Below are 20,761 nucleotides of genomic sequence, written 5' to 3' on the forward strand. Positions count from 1 at the left end.
CTTCCTGTGGCGGTCCTCATGAGAGCCAGTTTCATCATAGCGCTTGATGGTTTTTGCGACTCCGCTTGAAGGAAATTTCTTGAAATGTTCGATATTGACTGACCTTCATCTCTTAAAGTAATGATGGTTGTTTCTCTTTGCTTATTTGAGCTGTTCTTGCCATAATATGGACATGGTCTTTTACCAAGTAGAGTTATCTTCTGTACGCAACTGTTATCTTCTGTACGCAACTGATTGTCTTAATTAAGAAATAAAAAGATGTCCACAAATTAACTTTGAACAAGGCACACCTGTTAAATGAAATGCATTCATTTACATTACATTTACATTTACATTTAAGTCATTTAGCAGACGCTCTTATCCAGAGCGACTTACAAATTGGTGCATTCACCTTATGACATCCAGTGGAACAGCCACTTTACAACAGTGCATCTAAATCTTTGAAGGGGGGGGGGGGGGGGGTCAGAAGGATTACTTTATCCTATCCTAGGTATTCCTTAAAGAGGTGGGGTTCCAGGTGACAACCTCAAGAAGCTGGTTGAGAGAATGCCAAGAGTGTGCAAAGCTGTCATCGAGGCAAATGGTGGCTACTTTGAAAAATCTCAAATCTCAAATATATTTAGATTTATATAACACATTTTTTGGTGACTACATGATTCAATATGTGTTATTTCTGTCTAGTTTAGGGTGTGTGTCAACAGGTGTTTCCTGATGAAGAAGAATAGATGTAATGCGGCGGGGGGGGGCTCATATTATCAGGGTCCCCTATGCAAAACATGACTCAGATAAACTCTCCGATCATCTCCACATGCTCCTTTGTCTGTGCGTGACCTGATTTTCAAAGCACACAGAAGCCAACCAACACAGCTTACACCATGGGCCTGGTACGATGCTACTTTTCTGTTATTATATTCAGATCATTACTGTACCTAGGATTCTTCTGTAGGATTCTTCATCATGTCATTACTGTACCTGGTAGGGCTCTTCATATCATTACTATACCTGGTAGGATACTTCAGATCATTACTGTACCTGGTAGGATACTTCATATCATTACTATACCTGGTAGGATACTTCAGATCATTTCTGGACCTGGTAGGGCTCTTCATATCATTACTGTACCTGGTAGGATTCTTCATCATATCATTACTGTACCTGGTAGGATACTTCATATCATTACTGTACCTGGTAGGATACTTCATATCATTACTGTACCTGGTAGGATACTTCAGATCATTACTATACCTGGTAGGATACTTCATATCATTACTGTACCTGGTAGGATACTTCATATCATTACTGTACCTGGTAGGATACTTCAGATAATTACTGTACCTGGTAGGATACTTCAGATCATTACTGGACCTGGTAGGATACTTCAGATCATTACTGTACCTGGTAGGATACTTCATATCATTACTGTACCTGGTAGGATACTTCATATCATTACTGTACCTGGTAGGATACTTCATATCATTACTGTACCTTGTATGATTCTTCATCATATCATTACTGTACCTGGTAGGATACTTCATATCATTACTGTACCTGGTAGGATACTTCATATCATTACTGTACCTGGTAGGATACTTCATATCATTCATATCATGTACCTGGTAGGGCTCTTCATCGTATCGTGTGATTAGATGGTATACTGTTATTGTGTTAGGATTGTTATGTGATCCGACATTATTCTATAGTTTTTTATCATGAATGTTAGACTGATTCCGTAATGACTTCAGTTTAGAGGAACTACCAATCTGTAGCACTAGCAGCTAACATTTACTAACAACACAACAACTGTAGTGGGGGGGGGGGGGGGGGGGGGGGGGGTTGGTTCTGAGTTTGGGGTCGGGGTGTGTGTGTGTGTGTGTGACTGCGTCTCTCTCTGCCTTGTAGGGGAGTTCTCATCCTAAGCCGTTCCCAGGAGACATCCTGGAGTTTCCTCGGAATAAATACTTCTCTCATTTCGGAATTTACTACGGAGAGAGAGATGGAGTGCCCTACGTAGCACATCTTACCTGCAGAGGTCTGTCTAATACACACACACACACACCACACACACACACACACACACACACACACACACACACACACACACACACACCACACCACACACACACACACATACCACACACACACACACACACACACGCACACCACACACACCACACACACACACACCACACACACACACACACACACACACACCACACACACACACACACACACACACACACCACACACACACACACACACATACCACACACACACACACACACACACACACACACACACACACACACACACACACACACACACACACACACACACACACACACACACACACACACACACATTCTTGTACAGCTAACCTTGTGTGGACACACAATTCAGTCCAATTAAAATTAATGTTTTTCCCCTAACTCCTAACCCTAACACTAATTCTAACCCTAAACTCCCTAGAAATAGCATTTGACCTTGTGGGGGATTAACAAAATGTCCCCAGTTGGTCACATTTTTGTTTGTTTACTATTCTTGTGGGGACTTCTGATCCACACAAGTATAGTTAAACACGTCCACACACACTCGCACGCTATGCTGTACTGACTGACTGCGTGTGTGTGTGCAGACTCGGAGACGAAGCTCCTGCTTTTTGGCCGAGCCCTGAAGTCAGAGGTCAAACTGGACCCAGTGGAGGTGGTGGGACAGAGATACAAGGTAACCCACTCAGATATGGTCAATATTTGGATTATTCTAGATTGTGTGTATGTGGTAATATTTCCTCTAACCATGTGTATGTATGTGGTAATATCTCCTCTTACCATGTGTATGTATGTGGTAATATCTCCTCTTACCATGTGTATGTATGTGGTAATATCTCCTCTTACCATGTGTATGTGAGGTCATAGTTCCTCTAACCATGCGTTCTGTAGATGAGGAACATGCTGGATGAGGTCATATCTCCTCTAACCATGCGTTCTGTAGGTGAGGAACATGCTGGATGAGGTCATATCTCCTCTAACCATGCGTTCTGTAGGTGAGGAACATGCTGGATGAGGTCATATCTCATCTAACCATGCGTTCTGTAGGTGAGGAACATGCTGGATGAGGTCATATCTCATCTAACCATGCGTTCTGTAGGTGAGGTCATATCTCCTCTAACCATGCGTTCTGTAGATGAGGAACATGCTGGATGAGGTCATATCTCATCTAACCATGCGTTCTGTAGGTGAGGAACATGCTGGATGAGGTCATATCTCCTCTAACCATGCGTTCTGTAGGTGAGGAACATGCTGGATGAGGTCATATCTCCTCTAACCATGCGTTCTGTAGGTGAGGTCATATCTCCTCTAACCATGTGTTCTGTAGGTGAGGTCATATCTCCTCTAACCATGCGTTCTGTAGGTGAGGAACATGCTGGATGAGGTCATATCTCCTCTAACCATGCGTTCTGTAGGTGAGGAACATGCTGGATGAGGTCATATCTCCTCTAACCATGCGTTCTGCAGGTGAGGAACATGCTGGATGAGGTCATATCTCCTCTAACCATGCGTTCTGTAGGTGAGGAACATGCTGGATGAGGTCATATCTCCTCTAACCATGCGTTCTGCAGGTGAGGAACATGCTGGATGAGGTCATATCTCCTCTAACCATGCGTTCTGTAGGTGAGGAACATGCTGGATGAGGTCATATCTCCTCTAACCATGCGTTCTGTAGGTGAGGTCATATCTCCTCTAACCATGCGTTCTGTAGATGAGGAACATGCTGGATGAGGTCATATCTCCTCTAACCATGCGTTCTGTAGGTGAGGAACATGCTGTATGAGGTCATATCTCCTCTAACCATGCGTTCTGTAGGTGAGGGACATGCTGGACGAGGTCATATCTCCTCTAACCATGCGTTCTGTAGGTGAGGAACATGCTGGATGAGGTCCATCATCCCAGGGACTTCTACTCTGTGGTGAAGCCTGCTATAGACGATATGATGGGTAAGGATATCACCTTCGACATCTTGTTCCATAACTCTGAACACCAGGCCACGCTCTTCAGATACGGACTCAAGAAATCTACACAGGTAAGGGGTAGGGGTGGTGAGAGTCTTTGATGGTGGTACGATGTGCAACAATGTCTGTTGTGATTGGTTGTAGATTGAAAAGGTCTGTTGTGATTGGTTGTATATTGAAAAGGTCTGTTTTGATTGGTTGCAGATTGAAAAGGTCTGTTGTGATTGGTTGTAGATTGAGAAGGTCTGTTGTGATTGGTTACATATTGAAAAGGTCTGTTGTGATTGGTTACAGATTGAGAAGGTCTACATCCAGATCCTGCCCACCTGGAAGGAGCTGTTTAAGAAGACGAAGTTGTAACAATGACTACAACAGAGGCTGTGTTCTAGAACTCTGCCTACAGTCTGACCCCCCCCCCCCTCTCCCTGGACCTCATGTTGGGCCACCATCTTTCTTACACCAGTACATTAATTTTAAATCCTTGAGAGAGAATCACCTGTCGTTCTACTCCTCACCAGCAAAGGGAAGCAAAACAACTACCATCCTGAAGTCTGGCCAGTTAACTTTCTGTTTCGCTACACTGTGGTGAGGATGGTGTGGATCAGCCTACGGATTCCTGCTAATGAGGAACAACAAGGAGAATCATAGTAGATCATAGCAGATTGGAATGTATAGTTAAAATAATACTTCACTCCAGTGTAGTGTACAACTCCAGTGTAGTGTATAACTCCAGTGTAGTATATAACTCCAGTGTAGTATATAACTCCAGTGTAGTGTATAATAACTCCAGTGTAGTGTATAACTCCAGTGTAGTGTATAATAACTCCAGTGTAGTGTATAACTCCAGTATAGTGTATAATAACTCCAGTGTAGTGTACAACTCCAGTGTAGTGTATAACTCCAGTGTAGTATATAACTCCAGTGTAGTATATAACTCCAGCGAAGTGTATAATAACTCCAGTGTAGTACATAACTCCAGTGTAGTGTATAATAACTCCAGTGTAGTGTATAATAACTCCAGTGTAGTGTATAATAACTCCAGTGTAGTGTATAACTCCAGTGTAGTGTACAACTCCAGTGTAGTGTATAACTCCAGTGTAGTGTATAACTCCAGTGTAGTGTACAACTCCAGTGTAGCATATAACTCCAGTGTAGTGTACAACTCCAGTGTAGTATATAACTCCAGTGTAGTGTATAATAACTCCAGTGTAGTGTATAATAACTCCAGTGTAGTATATAATAACTCCAGTGTAGTATATAACTCCAGTGTAGTGTATAATAACTCCAGTGTAGTGTATAATAACTCCAGTGTAGTGTATAATAACTCCAGTGTAGTATATAATAACTCCAGTGTAGTATATAACTCCAGTGTAGTGTACAACTCCAGTGTAGTATATAACTCCAGTGTAGTGTATAATAACTCCAGTGTAGTGTATAATAACTCCAGTGTAGTATATAATAACTCCAGTGTAGTATATAACTCCAGTGTAGTGTATAATAACTCCAGTGTAGCATATAACTCCAGTGTAGTATATAACTCCAGTGTAGTGTACAACTCCAGTGTAGTGTACAACTCCAGTGTAGTATATAACTCCAGTGTAGTGTATAATAACTCCAGTGTAGTATATAACTCCAGTGTAGTGTATAACTCCAGTGTAGTGTATAACTCCAGTGTAGTGTATAATAACTCCAGTGTAGTGTATAACTCCAGTGTAGTGTATAATAACTCCAGTGTAGCATATAACTCCAGTGTAGTATATAACTCCAGTGTAGTGTACAACTCCAGTGTAGTATATAACTCCAGTGTAGTGTATAATAACTCCAGTGTAGTATATAATAACTCCAGTGTAGTATATAACTCCAGTGTAGTGTATAATAACTCCAGTGTAGTGTATAATAACTCCAGTGTAGTATATAATAACTCCAGTGTAGTATATAACTCCAGTGTAGTGTATAATAACTCCAGTGTAGTATTTAACTCCAGTGTAGTGTATAACTCCAGTGTAGTATATAACTCCAGTGTAGTGTACAACTCCAGTGTAGTATATAACTCCAGTGTAGTGTATAACTCCAGTGTAGTGTATAATAACTCCAGTGTAGTGTACAACTCCAGTGTAGTGTACAACTCCAGTGTAGTGTACAACTCCAGTGTAGTGTATAACTCCAGTGTAGTGTATAATAACTCCAGTGTAGTGTATAATAACTCCAGTGTAGTGTACAACTCCAGTGTAGTGTACAACTCCAGTGTAGTGTACAACTCCAGTGTAGCATATAACTCCAGTGTAGTGTATAATAACTCCAGTGTAGTGTATAACTCCAGTGTAGTGTACAACTCCAGTGTAGTGTATAATAACTCCAGTGTAGTATATAACTCCAGTGTAGTGTATAATAACTCCAGTGTAGTGTACAACTCCAGTGTAGTGTACAACTCCAGTGTAGTGTACAACTCCAGTGTAGTGTATAACTCCAGTGTAGTGTATAATAACTCCAGTGTAGTGTATAACTCCAGTGTAGTGTACAACTCCAGTGTAGTATATAATAACTCCAGTGTAGTGCACAACTCCAGTGTAGTGTATAATAACTCCAGTGTAGTGTATAACTCCAGTGTAGTATATAACTCCAGTGTAGTATATAACTCCAGTGTAGTGTATAATAACTCCAGTGTGGTATACAACTCCAGTGTAGTGTATAATAACTCCAGTGTAGTGTATAATAACTCCAGTGTAGTGTATAACTCCAGTGTAGTGTACAACTCCAGTGTAGTATATAATAACTCCAGTGTAGTGCACAACTCCAGTGTAGTGTATAATAACTCCAGTGTAGTGTATAACTCCAGTGTAGTATATAACTCCAGTGTAGTATATAACTCCAGTGTAGTGTATAATAACTCCAGTGTGGTATACAACTCCAGTGTAGTGTATAATAACTCCAGTGTAGTGTATAATAACTCCAGTGTAGTATATAACTCCAGTGTAGTATATAACTCCAGTGTAGTATATAACTCCAGTGTAGTGTATAACTCCAGTGTAGTGTATAATAACTCCTGTGTGGTATACAACTCCAGTGTAGTGTATAACTCCAGTGTAGTATATAACTCCAGTGTAGTGTATAATAACTCCAGTGTAGTGTATAATAACTCCAGTGTAGTATATAACTCCAGTGTAGTGTATAATAACTCCAGTGTGGTATACAACTCCAGTGTAGTGTATAACTCCAGTGTAGTATATAACTCCAGTGTAGTATATAACTCCAGTGTAGTGTATAACTCCAGCCCAGTCTGCTGATATAGGGTCATGTTATCTTTTCATTTTAGTTTTTACTTTCAGGGTGAACATTAGATGAAATATCATATCATATCGTTTATATCATTCTAGATGATATAAACGGCCTTGTTGGTTGAGCGATTGTAAGTAAGCATTTCACGGTAAGATCTACACCTGTTGTATTCGGCGCATGTGACTAATAGAATTTGATTTAAATAAAGTAAAATCATTTCCCTGTTTCCTCTGTGTCTGTGTGTCAGAGAAAGAGAGAGGGGGAGAGAGAGAGAGGGAGAGAAAGAGGCAGGGGTTGAGTATGGGTTTTACGTCTTCAGTTTAAGGGATGAGTGTGAAATAATTGCAATCCATCTCATATTGTTGTTATTGTGATGTGTTCGAACGAAACAATGGAGAAAGTATGAATCTGTTGTGTTTGTGTTCTGGGGAATGAAAAGACTTGGCACAATAAAGGAAAGTATTTATTTACAAATATCATTGCATCTTCAAAGCCCTTTTTCCTTGTGTTAATATGAACGTGTGTAATTATGAACGTGTGTAATTATGAACGTGTGTTATTATGAACGTGTGTTAATATGAACGTGTGTAATTATGAACGTGTGTAATTATGAACGTGTGTTATTATGAACGTGTGTTAATATAAACGTGTGTAATTATGAACGTGTGTAATTATGAACGTGTGTTATTATGAACGTGTGTTAATATGAACGTGTGTAATTATGAACGTGTGTTAATTATGAACGTGTGTAATTATGAACGTGTGTAATTATGAACGTGTGTTAATATGAACGTGTGTAATTATGAACGTGTGTTAATTATGAACGTGTGTAATTATGAACGTGTGTAATTATGAACGTGTGTTAATATGAACGTGTGTAATTATGAACGTGTGTTATTATGAACGTGTGTAATTATGAACGTGTGTTATTATGAACGTGTGTAATTATGAACGTGTGTAATTATAAACGTGTGTAATTATGAACGTGTGTAATTATGAACGTGTGTTATTATGAACGTGTGTTATTATGAACGTGTGTTAATATGAACGTGTGTAATTATGAACGTGTGTAATTATGAACGTGTGTTAATATGAACGTGTGTTATTATGAACGTGTGTAATTATGAACGTGTGTAATTATGAACGTGTGTAATTATGAACGGTTATGAACGTGTGTAATTATGAACGTGTGTTATTATGAACGGTTATGAACGTGGGTTATTATGAACGTGTGTAATTATGAACGTGTGTAATTATGAACGTGTGTTATTATGAACGTGTGTAATTATGAACGTGTGTAATTATGAACGTGTGTTAATATGAACGTGTGTTAATATGAACGTGTGTTAATATGAACGTGTGTAATTATGAACGTGTGTAATTATGAACGTGTGTTAATATGAACGTGTGTTATTATGAACGTGTGTTAATATGAACGTGTGTAATTATGAACGGTTATGAACGTGTGTAATTATGAACGTGTGTAATTATGAACGTGTGTTATTATGAACGTTTATGAACGTGTGTAATTATGAACGTGTGTAATTATGAACGTGTGTAATTATAAACGTGTGTTAATATGAACGTGTGTAATTATGAACGTGTGTAATTATGAACGCGTGTAATTATGAACGTGTGTTAATATGAACGTGTGTAATTATGAACGTGTGTTAATTATGAACGTGTGTAATTATGAACGTGTGTAATTATGAAAGTGTGTTAATATGAACGTGTGTAATTATGAACGTGTGTTAATTATGAACGTGTGTAATTATGAACGTGTGTAATTATGAACGTGTGTTAATATGAACGTGTGTAATTATGAACGTGTGTTATTATGAACGTGTGTAATTATGAACGTGTGTTATTATGAACGTGTGTAATTATGAACGTGTGTAATTATAAACGTGTGTAATTATGAACGTGTGTAATTATGAACGTGTGTTATTATGAACGTGTGTTATTATGAACGTGTGTTAATATGAACGTGTGTAATTATGAACGTGTGTAATTATGAACGTGTGTTAATATGAACGTGTGTTAATATGAACGTGTGTTATTATGAACGTGTGTAATTATGAACGTGTGTAATTATGAACGTGTGTAATTATGAACGGTTATGAACGTGTGTAATTATGAACGTGTGTAATTATGAACGTGTGTTATTATGAACGGTTATGAACGTGTGTTATTATGAACGTGTGTAATTATGAACGTGTGTAATTATGAACGTGTGTTATTATGAACGTGTGTAATTATGAACGTGTGTAATTATGAACGTGTGTTAATATGAACGTGTGTTAATATGAACGTGTGTTAATATGAACGTGTGTAATTATGAACGTGTGTAATTATGAACGTGTGTTAATATGAACGTGTGTTATTATGAACGTGTGTTAATATGAACGTGTGTAATTATGAACGGTTATGAACGTGTGTAATTATGAACGTGTGTAATTATGAACGTGTGTTATTATGAACGTTTATGAACGTGTGTAATTATGAACGTGTGTAATTATGAACGTGTGTAATTATAAACGTGTGTTAATATGACCGTGTGTAATTATGAACGTGTGTAATTATGAACGTGTGTAATTATGAACGTGTGTAATTATGAACGTGTGTTAATATGAACGTGTGTAATTATGACCGTGTGTTATTATGAACGTGTGTAATTATGAACGTGTGTTAATATGAACGTGTGTAATTATGAACGTGTGTTAATATGAACGTGTGTTAATATGAACGTGTGTAATTATGAACGTGTGTAATTATGAACGTGTGTTAATATGAACGTGTGTAATTATGAACGTGTGTTAATATGAACGTGTGTTAATATGAACGTGTGTGATTATGAACGTGTGTAAATATGAACGTGTGTTAATATGAACGTGTGTAATTATGAACGTGTGTAATTATGAACGTGTGTAATTATGAACGTGTGTAATTATGAACGTGTGTAATTATGAACGTGTGTTATTATGAACGTGTGTAATTATGAACGTGTGTTAATATGAACGTGTGTAATTATGAACGTGTGTTAATATGAACGTGTGTTAATATGAACGTGTGTAATTATGAACGTGTGTAATTATGAACGTGTGTTAATATGAACGTGTGTAATTATGAACGTGTGTTAATATGAACGTGTGTTAATATGAACGTGTGTAATTATGAACGTGTGTAATTATGAACGTGTGTTAATATGAACGTGTGTAATTATGAACGTGTGTTAATTATGAACGTGTGTTATTATGAACGTGTGTAATTATGAACGTGTGTAATTATGAACGTGTGTAATTATGAACGTGTGTTAATATGAACGTGTGTAATTATGAACGTGTGTTAATATGAACGTGTGTAATTATGAACGTGTGTTATTATGAACGTGTGTAATTATGAACGTGTGTAATTATGAACGTGTGTTAATATGAACGTGTGTAATTATGAACGTGTGTTAATATGAACGTGTGTAATTATGAACGTGTGTTAATTATGAACGTGTGTTATTATGAACGTGTGTAATTATGAACGTGTGTTAATATGAACGTGTGTTAATTATGAACGTGTGTTATTATGAACGTGTGTTATTATGAACGTGTGTTAATATGAACGTGTGTTAATATGAACGTGTGTAATTATGAACGTGTGTAATTATGAACGTGTGTTAATATGAACGTGTGTTATTATGAACGTGTGTTAATATGAACGTGTGTAATTATGAACGTGTGTAATTATGAACGTGTGTTAATATGAACGTGTGTAATTATGAACGTGTGTAATTATGAACGTGTGTAATTATGAACGTGTGTTATTATGAACGTGTGTTAATATGAACGTGTGTAATATGAACGTGTGTAATTATGAACGTGTGTAATAGGAACGTGTGTAATTATGAACGTGTGTAATTATGAACGTGTGTAATTATGAACGTGTGTAATTATGAACGTGTGTTATTATGAACGTGTGTTAATATGAACGTGTGTAATTATGAACGTGTGTAATTATGAACGTGTGTTATTATGAACGTGTGTTAATATGAACGTGTGTTAATATGAACGTGTGTAATTATGAACGTGTGTAATTATGAACGTGTGTAATTATGAACGTGTGTAATTATGAACGTGTGTTATTATGAACGTGTGTAATTATGAACGTGTGTTAATATGAACGTGTGTAATTATGAACGTGTGTTAATATGAACGTGTGTAATTATGAACGTGTGTTATTATGAACGTGTGTAATTATGAACGTGTGTAATTATGAACGTGTGTAATTATGAACGTGTGTTAATATGAACGCGTGTAATTATGAACGTGTGTAATTATGAACGTGTGTAATTATGAACGTGTGTAATTATGAACGTGTGTTATTATGAACGTGTGTAATTATGAACGTGTGTTAATATGAACGTGTGTAATTATGAACGTGTGTTATTATGAACGTGTGTAATTATGAACGTGTGTAATTATGAACGTGTGTAATTATGAAAGTGTGTTAATATGAACGTGTGTAATTATGAACGTGTGTTAATATGAACGTGTGTAATTATGAACGTGTGTTATTATGAACGTGTGTAATTATGAACGTGTGTAATTATGAACGTGTGTTAATATGAACGTGTGTAATTATGAACGTGTGTTAATATGAACGTGTGTAATTATGAACGTGTGTTAATTATGAACGTGTGTTATTATGAACGTGTGTTAATATGAACGTGTGTTAATATGAACGTGTGTAATTATGAACGTGTGTTAATATGAACGTGTGTTAATTATGAACGTGTGTTATTATGAACGTGTGTTAATATGAACGTGTGTTAATATGAACGTGTGTAATTATGAACGTGTGTAATTATGAACGTGTGTTAATATGAACGTGTGTTATTATGAACGTGTGTTAATATGAACGTGTGTAATTATGAACGTGTGTAATTATGAACGTGTCTTAATATGAACGTGTGTAATTATGAACGTGTGTAATTATGAACGTGTGTAATTATGAACGTGTGTTATTATGAACGTGTGTTAATATGAACGTGTGTAATATGAACGTGTGTAATTATGAACGTGTGTAATATGAACGTGTGTAATTATGAACGTGTGTAATTATTAACGTGTGTAATTATGAACGTGTGTAATTATGAACGTGTGTAATTATGAACGTGTGTTATTATGAACGTGTGTTAATATGAACGTGTGTAATTATGAACGTGTGTAATTATGAACGTGTGTTATTATGAACGTGTGTTAATATGAACGTGTGTTAATATGAACGTGTGTAATTATGAACGTGTGTAATTATGAACGTGTGTAATTATGAACGTGTGTTATTATGAACGTGTGTAATTATGAACGTGTGTTAATATGAACGTGTGTAATTATGAACGTGTGTTAATATGAACGTGTGTAATTATGAACGTGTGTAATTATGAACGTGTGTAATTATGAACGTGTGTTAATATGAACGTGTGTAATTATGAACGTGTGTAATTATGAACGTGTGTAATTATGAACGTGTGTAATTATGAACGTGTGTTAATTATGAACGTGTGTAATTATGAACGTGTGTAATTATGAACGTGTGTAATTATGAACGTGTGTAATTATGAACGTGTGTTAATATGAACGTGTGTAATTATGAACGTGTGTTAATATGAACGTGTGTAATTATGAACGTGTGTAATTATGAACGTGTGTTAATATGAACGTGTGTTAATATGAACGTGTGTTAATATGAACGTGTGTAATTATGAACGTGTGTAATTATGAACGTGTGTTAATATGAACGTGTGTAATTATGAACGTGTGTAATTATGAACGTGTGTAAATATGAACGTGTGTTAATATGAACGTGTGTTAATATGAACGTGTGTAATTATGAACGTGTGTAATTATGAACGTGTGTAATTATGAACGTGTGTAATTATGAACGTGTGTTAATATGAACGTGTGTTAATATGAAAGTGTGTAATTATGAACGTGTGTAATTATGAACGTGTGTAATTATGAACGTGTGTAATTATGAACGTGTGTAATTATGAACGTGTGTAATTATGAACGTGTGTAATTATGAACGTGTGTAATTATGAACGTGTGTTAATATGAACGTGTGTAATTATGAACGTGTGTAATTATGAACGTGTGTAATTATGAACGTGTGTAATTATGAACGTGTGTAATTATGAACGTGTGTAATTATGAACGTGTGTTAATATGAACGTGTGTAATTATGAACGTGTTAATATGAACGTGTGTAATTATGAACGTGTGTTATTATGAACGTGTGTAATTATGAACGTGTGTTAATATGAACGTGTGTTAATATGAACGTGTGTAATTATGAACGTGTGTAATTATGAACGTGTGTAATTATGAACGTGTGTTAATATGAACGTGTGTTATTATGAACGTGTGTAATTATGAACGTGTGTAATTATGAACGTGTGTAATTATGAACGTGTGTAATTATGAACGTGTGTTAATATGAACGTGTGTAATTATGAACGTGTGTAATTATGAACGTGTGTTAATATGAACGTGTGTAATTATGAACGTGTGTAATTATAAACGTGTGTTAATATGAACGTGTGTAATTATGAACGTGTGTTAATATGAACGTGTGTTAATATGAACGTGTGTAATTATGAACGTGTGTTAATATGAACGTGTGTAATTATGAACGTGTGTTAATATGAACGTGTGTTATTATAAACGTGTGTTATTATAAACGTGTGTAATTATGAACGTGTGTAATTAGGAACGTGTGTAATTATGAACGTGTGTAATTATGAACGTGTGTAATTATGAACGTGTGTAATTATGAACGTGTGTAATTATGAACGTGTGTTAATATGAACGTGTGTAATTATGAACGTGTGTAATTATGAACGTGTGTTAATATGAACGTGTGTTAATATGAACGTGTGTAATTATGAACGTGTGTAATTATGAACGTGTGTAATTATGAACGTGTGTTAATATGAACGTGTGTTATTATGAACGTGTGTTAATATGAACGTGTGTAATTATGAACGTGTGTAATTATGAACGTGTGTAATTATGAACGTGTGTAATTATGAACGTGTGTTAATATGAACGTGTGTAATTATGAACGTGTGTAATTATGAACGTGTGTTAATATGAACGTGTGTAATTATGAACGTGTGTAATTATAAACGTGTGTTAATATGAACGTGTGTAATTATGAACGTGTGTTAATATGAACGTGTGTTAATATGAACGTGTGTAATTATGAACGTGTGTTAATATGAACGTGTGTAATTATGAACGTGTGTTAATATGAACGTGTGTTATTATAAACGTGTGTTATTATAAACGTGTGTAATTATGAACGTGTGTAATTAGGAACGTGTGTAATTATGAACGTGTGTAATTATGAACGTGTGTAATTATGAACGTGTGTAATTATGAACGTGTGTTAATATGAACGTGTGTAATTATGAACGTGTGTAATTATGAACGTGTGTTAATATGAACGTGTGTAATTATGAACGTGTGTAATTATGAACGTGTGTAATTATGAACGTGTGTAATTATAAACGTGTGTTAATATGAACGTGTGTTATTATGAACGTGTGTTAATATGAACGTGTGTTATTATGAACGTGTGTAATTATAAACGTGTGTAATTATGAACGTGTGTAATTATGAACGTGTGTTAATATGAACGTGTGTAATTATGAACGTGTGTAATTATAAACGTGTGTTAATATGAACGTGTGTAATTATGAACGTGTGTAATTATAAACGTGTGTTAATATGAACGTGTGTAATTATGAACGTGTGTTAATATGAACGTGTGTAATTATGAACGTGTGTTAATATGAACGTGTGTAATTACCCACCCACTAATCTCCTCCCGTCTTCACCTAGCCCTCAACCTTTCTCACAGCCAGTTTAATAGTATGAAGCCCAGTGCAGGAAAATACCATTACAACAGGGCTTTCAATCAACAGGAGAACACACAGTCGACATAACACCTCAAATTATAATTGTTGAATACTAATGGCATTATAGTTGTTAGCTAGTAGGCATATTAATAGTTAAGTTATGGTAGAAGACAAGCTAATAATAACTAATATAAACTGGGTGGTTCGAGGCATGAATGCTGATTGGCTGACAGCCGTGGTATATCAGACCGTATACCACAGGTTACGACAAAACATGTATTTTTTACTGCTCTAATTATGTTGGTAACCAGTTTATAATAGCAATAAGGCCCGAGGAGGTGTGGTATATGGCCAATATACCACGGCTAAGGGCTGTATCCAGGCACTCCATGTTGCATCGTGGGTAAGAACAGCCCTTAGCCGTGGTATATTGGCCATATACCACACCCCCTCGGGCCTTATTGCTTGATTATATCCCTGACAGTGTGGATGAAATAAACGCAGACGGGCAGTCCACAAAGTAGCCTAACCACAACATATCAAATAGACGCGATGCATCGATTGTTGCATCATCACTGGTGGACAGACTCTGTCAACATAAACGCCACCATTGATCTGTCTTTATACTAAGGGGTCCCCGATAGCTAACGACCAGCAGTAGATCTGGTGTTTGGGTTTTTTCGTCACTGGTTATTTTGACAAAAAATTACGATTTCGCAGGTTTTAGTATCTTTTGAAATTTGGAAGAGTGGGGGGTGGGGGGGGGGGGGGGCATCTGTCCTTAATTTCAAAAGAGAGAGGGTGGAGCTCCTAGATCTGGTTCTAGCATCTGACCAATTACGCCATACTTTAGTTCTGGGTTTTTCGGGGAAACATTTTTTTGCAAAACGAGAATGGAACATTGCTGCTCATAACTGTACAGATATAAACAACATTACCACACTGTTTATATCTGCATATATTAAATCGCCACTTTCTCATGAAATGTCTCATTTAAAGGGGAAGTTTTGAGACCTGGTGCTAGAAGTGTTGTGGTTACAGCCTTTTCGCCCACTGCGGGTGCATCTCTTCAGAAGAGTCAAGCGTCTTTGTGTATTAATAATCAATCATGATGAATGCTCAGCCTATTTCCTAGTGCACTAGAAAGTGCATTTTCAAAAGTAGTGCACTTAAAAGGGGAATAAATTGTCAATCAATCAAATGTAATTTCTAAAGCCCTTTTTACATCAGCAGTTGTCACCAAGTGCTTTGCAGATGCCCAGGCTAAAACCCCCCAGAGAGCAAACAATGTTGAAGCAGAAGCATAGTTGAAAAACCTCTCTAGAAGGAAAGTTGGCATTTTATTGGGATGACTCGTGTTCTGGAGGCAGTGCTGCAGGGTGGTCACTAGCTGGCACAGTCACAATGTTATTGAACCTAAACTTAAGCACACTGTTAACCTTATGCCCAGCTTTCAATTATATACTGAACAAAAATATGAAGTGTTGGTCCCATGTTTCATGAGCTTAAATAAAAGATCTCAGAAATGTTCCCTACGCAAAACAAAAGCGCATTTCTCTTAAATTGTGTGTACAAATTTGTTTTTATCCCTGTTAGTGAGCATTTCTCCTTCGCCAAGATAATCCATTCACCTGACAGGTGTGGCATATCAAGAAGCTGATTAAACATGATCATTACACAGGTGCACCTTGTGCTGGGGGACAATAAAAGACCACTATAAAATGTTCAGTTCTGTCACACAAAACTATGCCACAGATGTCTCAAATATTGAGTGAATGTGCAATTAGCGTGCTGACTGAAGGAATGTCCACCAGAGCTGTTGCCAGATAATTTAATGTTAATTTCTCTACCATAAGCCGCCTCCAACGTCGTTTTAGAGAATTTGGTAGTACATCCAACCGGCCTCACAACCGCAGTGTAACTACGCCAGCCCAAGACCTGCACATCCCGGTTGCAGGATCGTCTGAGACCAGCCACTCGGACAGCTGATGAAACTGAGGAGTATTTCTGTCTGTAATTTATTTATTTATTTATTTATTTGCCGTTATTTTACCAGGTAAGTTGACTGAGAACACGTTCTCATTTGCAGCAACGACCTGGGGAATAGTTACAGGGGAGAGGAGGGGGATGAATGAGCCAATTGTAAACTGGGGATTATTAGGTGACCATGATGGTTTGAGGGCCAGATTGGGAAATTAGCCAGGACACCGGGGTTAACACCCCTACTCTTACGATAAGTGCCATGGGATCTTTAATGACCTCAGAGAGTCAGGACACCCGTTTAACGTCCCATCCGAAAGACGGCACCCTACACAGGGCAGTGTCCCCAATCACTGCTCTGGGGCATTGGGATATTTTTTAGACGAGAGGAAAGAGTGCCTCCTACTGGCCCTCCAACACCACTTCCAGCAGCATCTGGTCTCCCATCCAGGGACTGACCAGGACCAACCCGGCTTAGCTTCAGAAGCAAGCCAGTAGTGGTATGCAGGGTGGTATGCTACTGGCATAAAGCCCTTTTGTGGGGAAAAACTCATTCTGATTGGCTGGGCCTGACTCCAAAGTGGGTGGGTCTACGACCCTTCCCAGTCATGTGAAATCCATACATTAGAGCCTAATAAATGAATTTAAATTGACTGATTTCCTCATATGAACTATAACTCAGTAAAATCTTTGAAATTGTTGCATGTCACGTTTATATTTTTGTTCAGTATATATTTATATTTATATAGCCAATTTTGACCTTGCAGCTGACCCATCTAGTACAAATGGCTCAGCTCTGCTTCCAGGACAAGACCAAATAAACGTCAACCTGCAGGAACCTAGGAAGAAACCTAGAGAGGAACCAGGCTCCGAGGAGTGGCCAGTCCTGGTAACTGATCACAGCTTGGGTGTCACGGCAACCCCAGTGTTGCTGTGAGTGTCCTTCAGCCATGAGATCAGAATGGTGTTCAGCTCAGATGGCCTGAAACACACACACACACACACACACACACACACACACACACACACACACACACACACACACACACACACACACACACACACACACACACACACACACACACACACACACACACACACACACACACACAATATAAACACCCAAGGTATGCATAATCTATCTGCCAATATACACACATATTTTTGCTAATACACACAGTTTATACCACAAAAAGGACCAACTGCTTTAGACACACCTTTGACATGCAGAGCAGCAGTTGTGACCCCTTAACTTTTGACCCCTATCTGACCCCGTCATCCTCAGCACGGCTTTAAATCAGGGGTCAGATGTGAGTACATTCTGTGCCCAGTTTCTAAAAAGGTTATCTATCTGGATTTCACCTATCAGGTAGGATTAATAAATGCAAAGAAGTAGAATAAATAAAATGGACAAATCATTGACTTCATTGGGGACCCCCGTTCTATTCATTATATTTCTATGCATGTAAATCCTATCCAATACTAGAAATGTGGATAGATAACGTTTGAAAAACTGGGCCCAGGTGAAGATGGCAAGTTAATGTTTTTTTTTGTCATGAATCTTATTCTGGAAGCAGCTATGCATAGTGGTCACTAGCTGACACAGCAACAATCATACAATCTGATAAAAATATTAACCATAACATTTGACATTACAGTCATTTTAGCAGACACTCTTATCCAGAGTGACTTACAGGAGCAATTAGGGTTAAGTGCCTTGCTCAAGGGCACATTGACAGATTTTTCACCTAGTCGGAGATTCAAACCAGCGACCTTTCAGGAAGGGAAAGGTGGATACCTAGTCAGTTGTACAGGGAAAGGGGGATACCTAGTCAGTTGTAAAGGGAAAGGGGGATACCTAGTCAGTTGTATAGGGAAAGGGGGATACCTAGTCAGTTGTACAGGGAAAGGGGGATACCTAGTCAGTTGTACAGAGAAAGAGGGATACCTAGTCAGTTGTATAGGGAAAGGGGGATACCTAGTCAGTTGTAAAGGGAAAGGGGGATACCTAGTCAGTTGTACAGGGAAAGGGGGATACCTAGTCAGTTGTACAGGGAAAGGGGGATACCTAGTCAGTTGTACAGGGAAAGGGGGATACCTAGTCAGTTGTACAGGGAAAGGGGGATATCTAGTCAGTTGTACAGAGAAAGGGGGATACCTAGTCAGTTGTATAGGGAAAGGGGGATACCTAGTCAGTTGTACAGAGAAAGAGGGATACCTAGTCAGTTGTACAGGGAAAGGGGGATACCTAGTCAGTTGTACAGGGAAAGGGGGATATCTAGTCAGTTGTACGGGGAAAGGGGGATACCTAGTCAGTTGTACAGGGAAAGGGGGATACCTAGTCAGTTGTAAAGGGAAAGGGGGATACCTAGTCAGTTGTATAGGGAAAGGGGGATACCTAGTCAGTTGTATAGGGAAAGGGGGATACCTAGTCAGTTGTACAGAGAAAGAGGGATACCTAGTCAGTTGTACAGGGAAAGGGGGATACCTAGTCAGTTGTACAGGGAAAGGGGGATACCTAGTCAGTTGTATAGGGAAAGGGGGATACCTAGTCAGTTGTAAAGGGAAAGGGGGATACCTAGTCAGTTGTACAACTGAATGCATTCAACCAAAATGTGTCTTTCGCATTCAACCCAACCCCTCTGAATCAGAGAGTGGCAGGGGGCTTCCTTAATCGACATCCGGGGAGTAGTTGTTGTTGTTGGGGGTTTACTGCCTTCCACTTTGACGGCTCTGGGATTCAAACCAGAAAACTTTTGGTTACTGGCCCAACGCTCTTAACCATTAGGCTACCCGTTAGTCTCAACAAAGTCAAACGCTATTTCTAGACGGTTTAGGGTTAAGATTAGAATTAGGTTTAGGGTTAGAATTAGGTTTAGGGTTAAGATTAGAATTAAGTTTAGGGTTAAGATTAGAATTAAGTTAAGGGTTAAGGCTCACGAGTGGCGCAGTGGTTTAAGGCACTGCATCTCGGTGCTTGAAGCGTCACTACAGACACCCCGGTTTGATTCCAGGCTGTATCACAACCGGCCGTGATGGCCAGTGTAGGCCAATACTGTAAATAAGAATCTGTTCTTAACTGACTTGCCTAGTTAAATAAAGGTTAAATATATTTTTTTAAATAAACATAAGGCCAGGTTTTCAGGTTAGGTTTAGGCTTAGAGTAAGGGTACGGGTTGGGTTAATGTTTTGGGAAAATAGGGTTTTGAATGGGACTGAAATGTGTGTCCCCACAAGGTTAGTTGTACAAGACTGTGTGTGTGTGTGTGTGTGTGTGTCTATGTGTTTGTATTAGTGCTGAGCGATTAGTGCTTTTTGAGGTCGGTTTGGTTTCAGTTATAAACAAGAATAACAGTTTTCGATTAAAAACATGAATTAATGCATTATTGATGATTTTAAAGTATTTGAGATATATTTTTATTTTATAGCTTCCCTCAGCCATCACCCGCCTTCATCCATCACACTGGGTTGCTATAACAACACATGATGTTAGTTAACGCCCATTACTGCTCATCACTTATTAAACATAATTTATTCACATTACTTACTTTACTTTCATAAAATATTTCAGTTGTGTATATTATTAC

The 20,761-nt window shown here is 37.9% G+C and overlaps 2 protein-coding genes across 2 annotated transcripts in view; one reads left to right on the forward strand and one right to left on the reverse strand.

Moving 5' to 3' along the window:
- The first annotated feature begins 802 nt into the window (after positions 1 to 802).
- On the forward strand, positions 803 to 4,733 carry plaat1l (phospholipase A and acyltransferase 1-like). Its single transcript, XM_055862676.1, has 5 exons — positions 803 to 884; positions 1,900 to 2,029; positions 2,633 to 2,721; positions 3,913 to 4,077; positions 4,301 to 4,733. The coding sequence occupies exons 1-5, from the start codon at positions 876 to 878 to the stop codon at positions 4,364 to 4,366; spliced, it is 459 nt and encodes a 152-aa protein (XP_055718651.1). The 5' UTR covers positions 803 to 875; the 3' UTR covers positions 4,367 to 4,733.
- Positions 4,734 to 7,727: 2,994 nt separating this feature from the next.
- The window catches only part of ephx2 (epoxide hydrolase 2, cytoplasmic), a 59,201-nt gene continuing 46,167 nt past the window's right edge, over positions 7,728 to 20,761 (reverse strand). Inside the window, exon 19 of the mRNA XM_055862675.1 lies at positions 7,728 to 18,156. Within this exon, the coding sequence (XP_055718650.1) occupies positions 18,072 to 18,156 (85 nt within the window). The 3' untranslated portion in view covers positions 7,728 to 18,071. The remainder of the gene's footprint in view (positions 18,157 to 20,761) is intronic.

The sequence above is a fragment of the Salvelinus fontinalis genome, chromosome 15 (assembly GCF_029448725.1).
Source record: "Salvelinus fontinalis isolate EN_2023a chromosome 15, ASM2944872v1, whole genome shotgun sequence".
Classification (NCBI taxonomy): domain Eukaryota; kingdom Metazoa; phylum Chordata; class Actinopteri; order Salmoniformes; family Salmonidae; genus Salvelinus; species Salvelinus fontinalis.

Excerpts from the sequence above, each read along its gene's own strand:
- plaat1l (XM_055862676.1), top strand. Across the intron at positions 2,722-3,912 it reads TGGTGGGACAGAGATACAAG|GTGAGGAACATGCTGGATGA; the intron begins GTAACCCACTCA and ends TGCGTTCTGTAG. Across the intron at positions 4,078-4,300 it reads GACTCAAGAAATCTACACAG|ATTGAGAAGGTCTACATCCA; the intron begins GTAAGGGGTAGG and ends GATTGGTTACAG.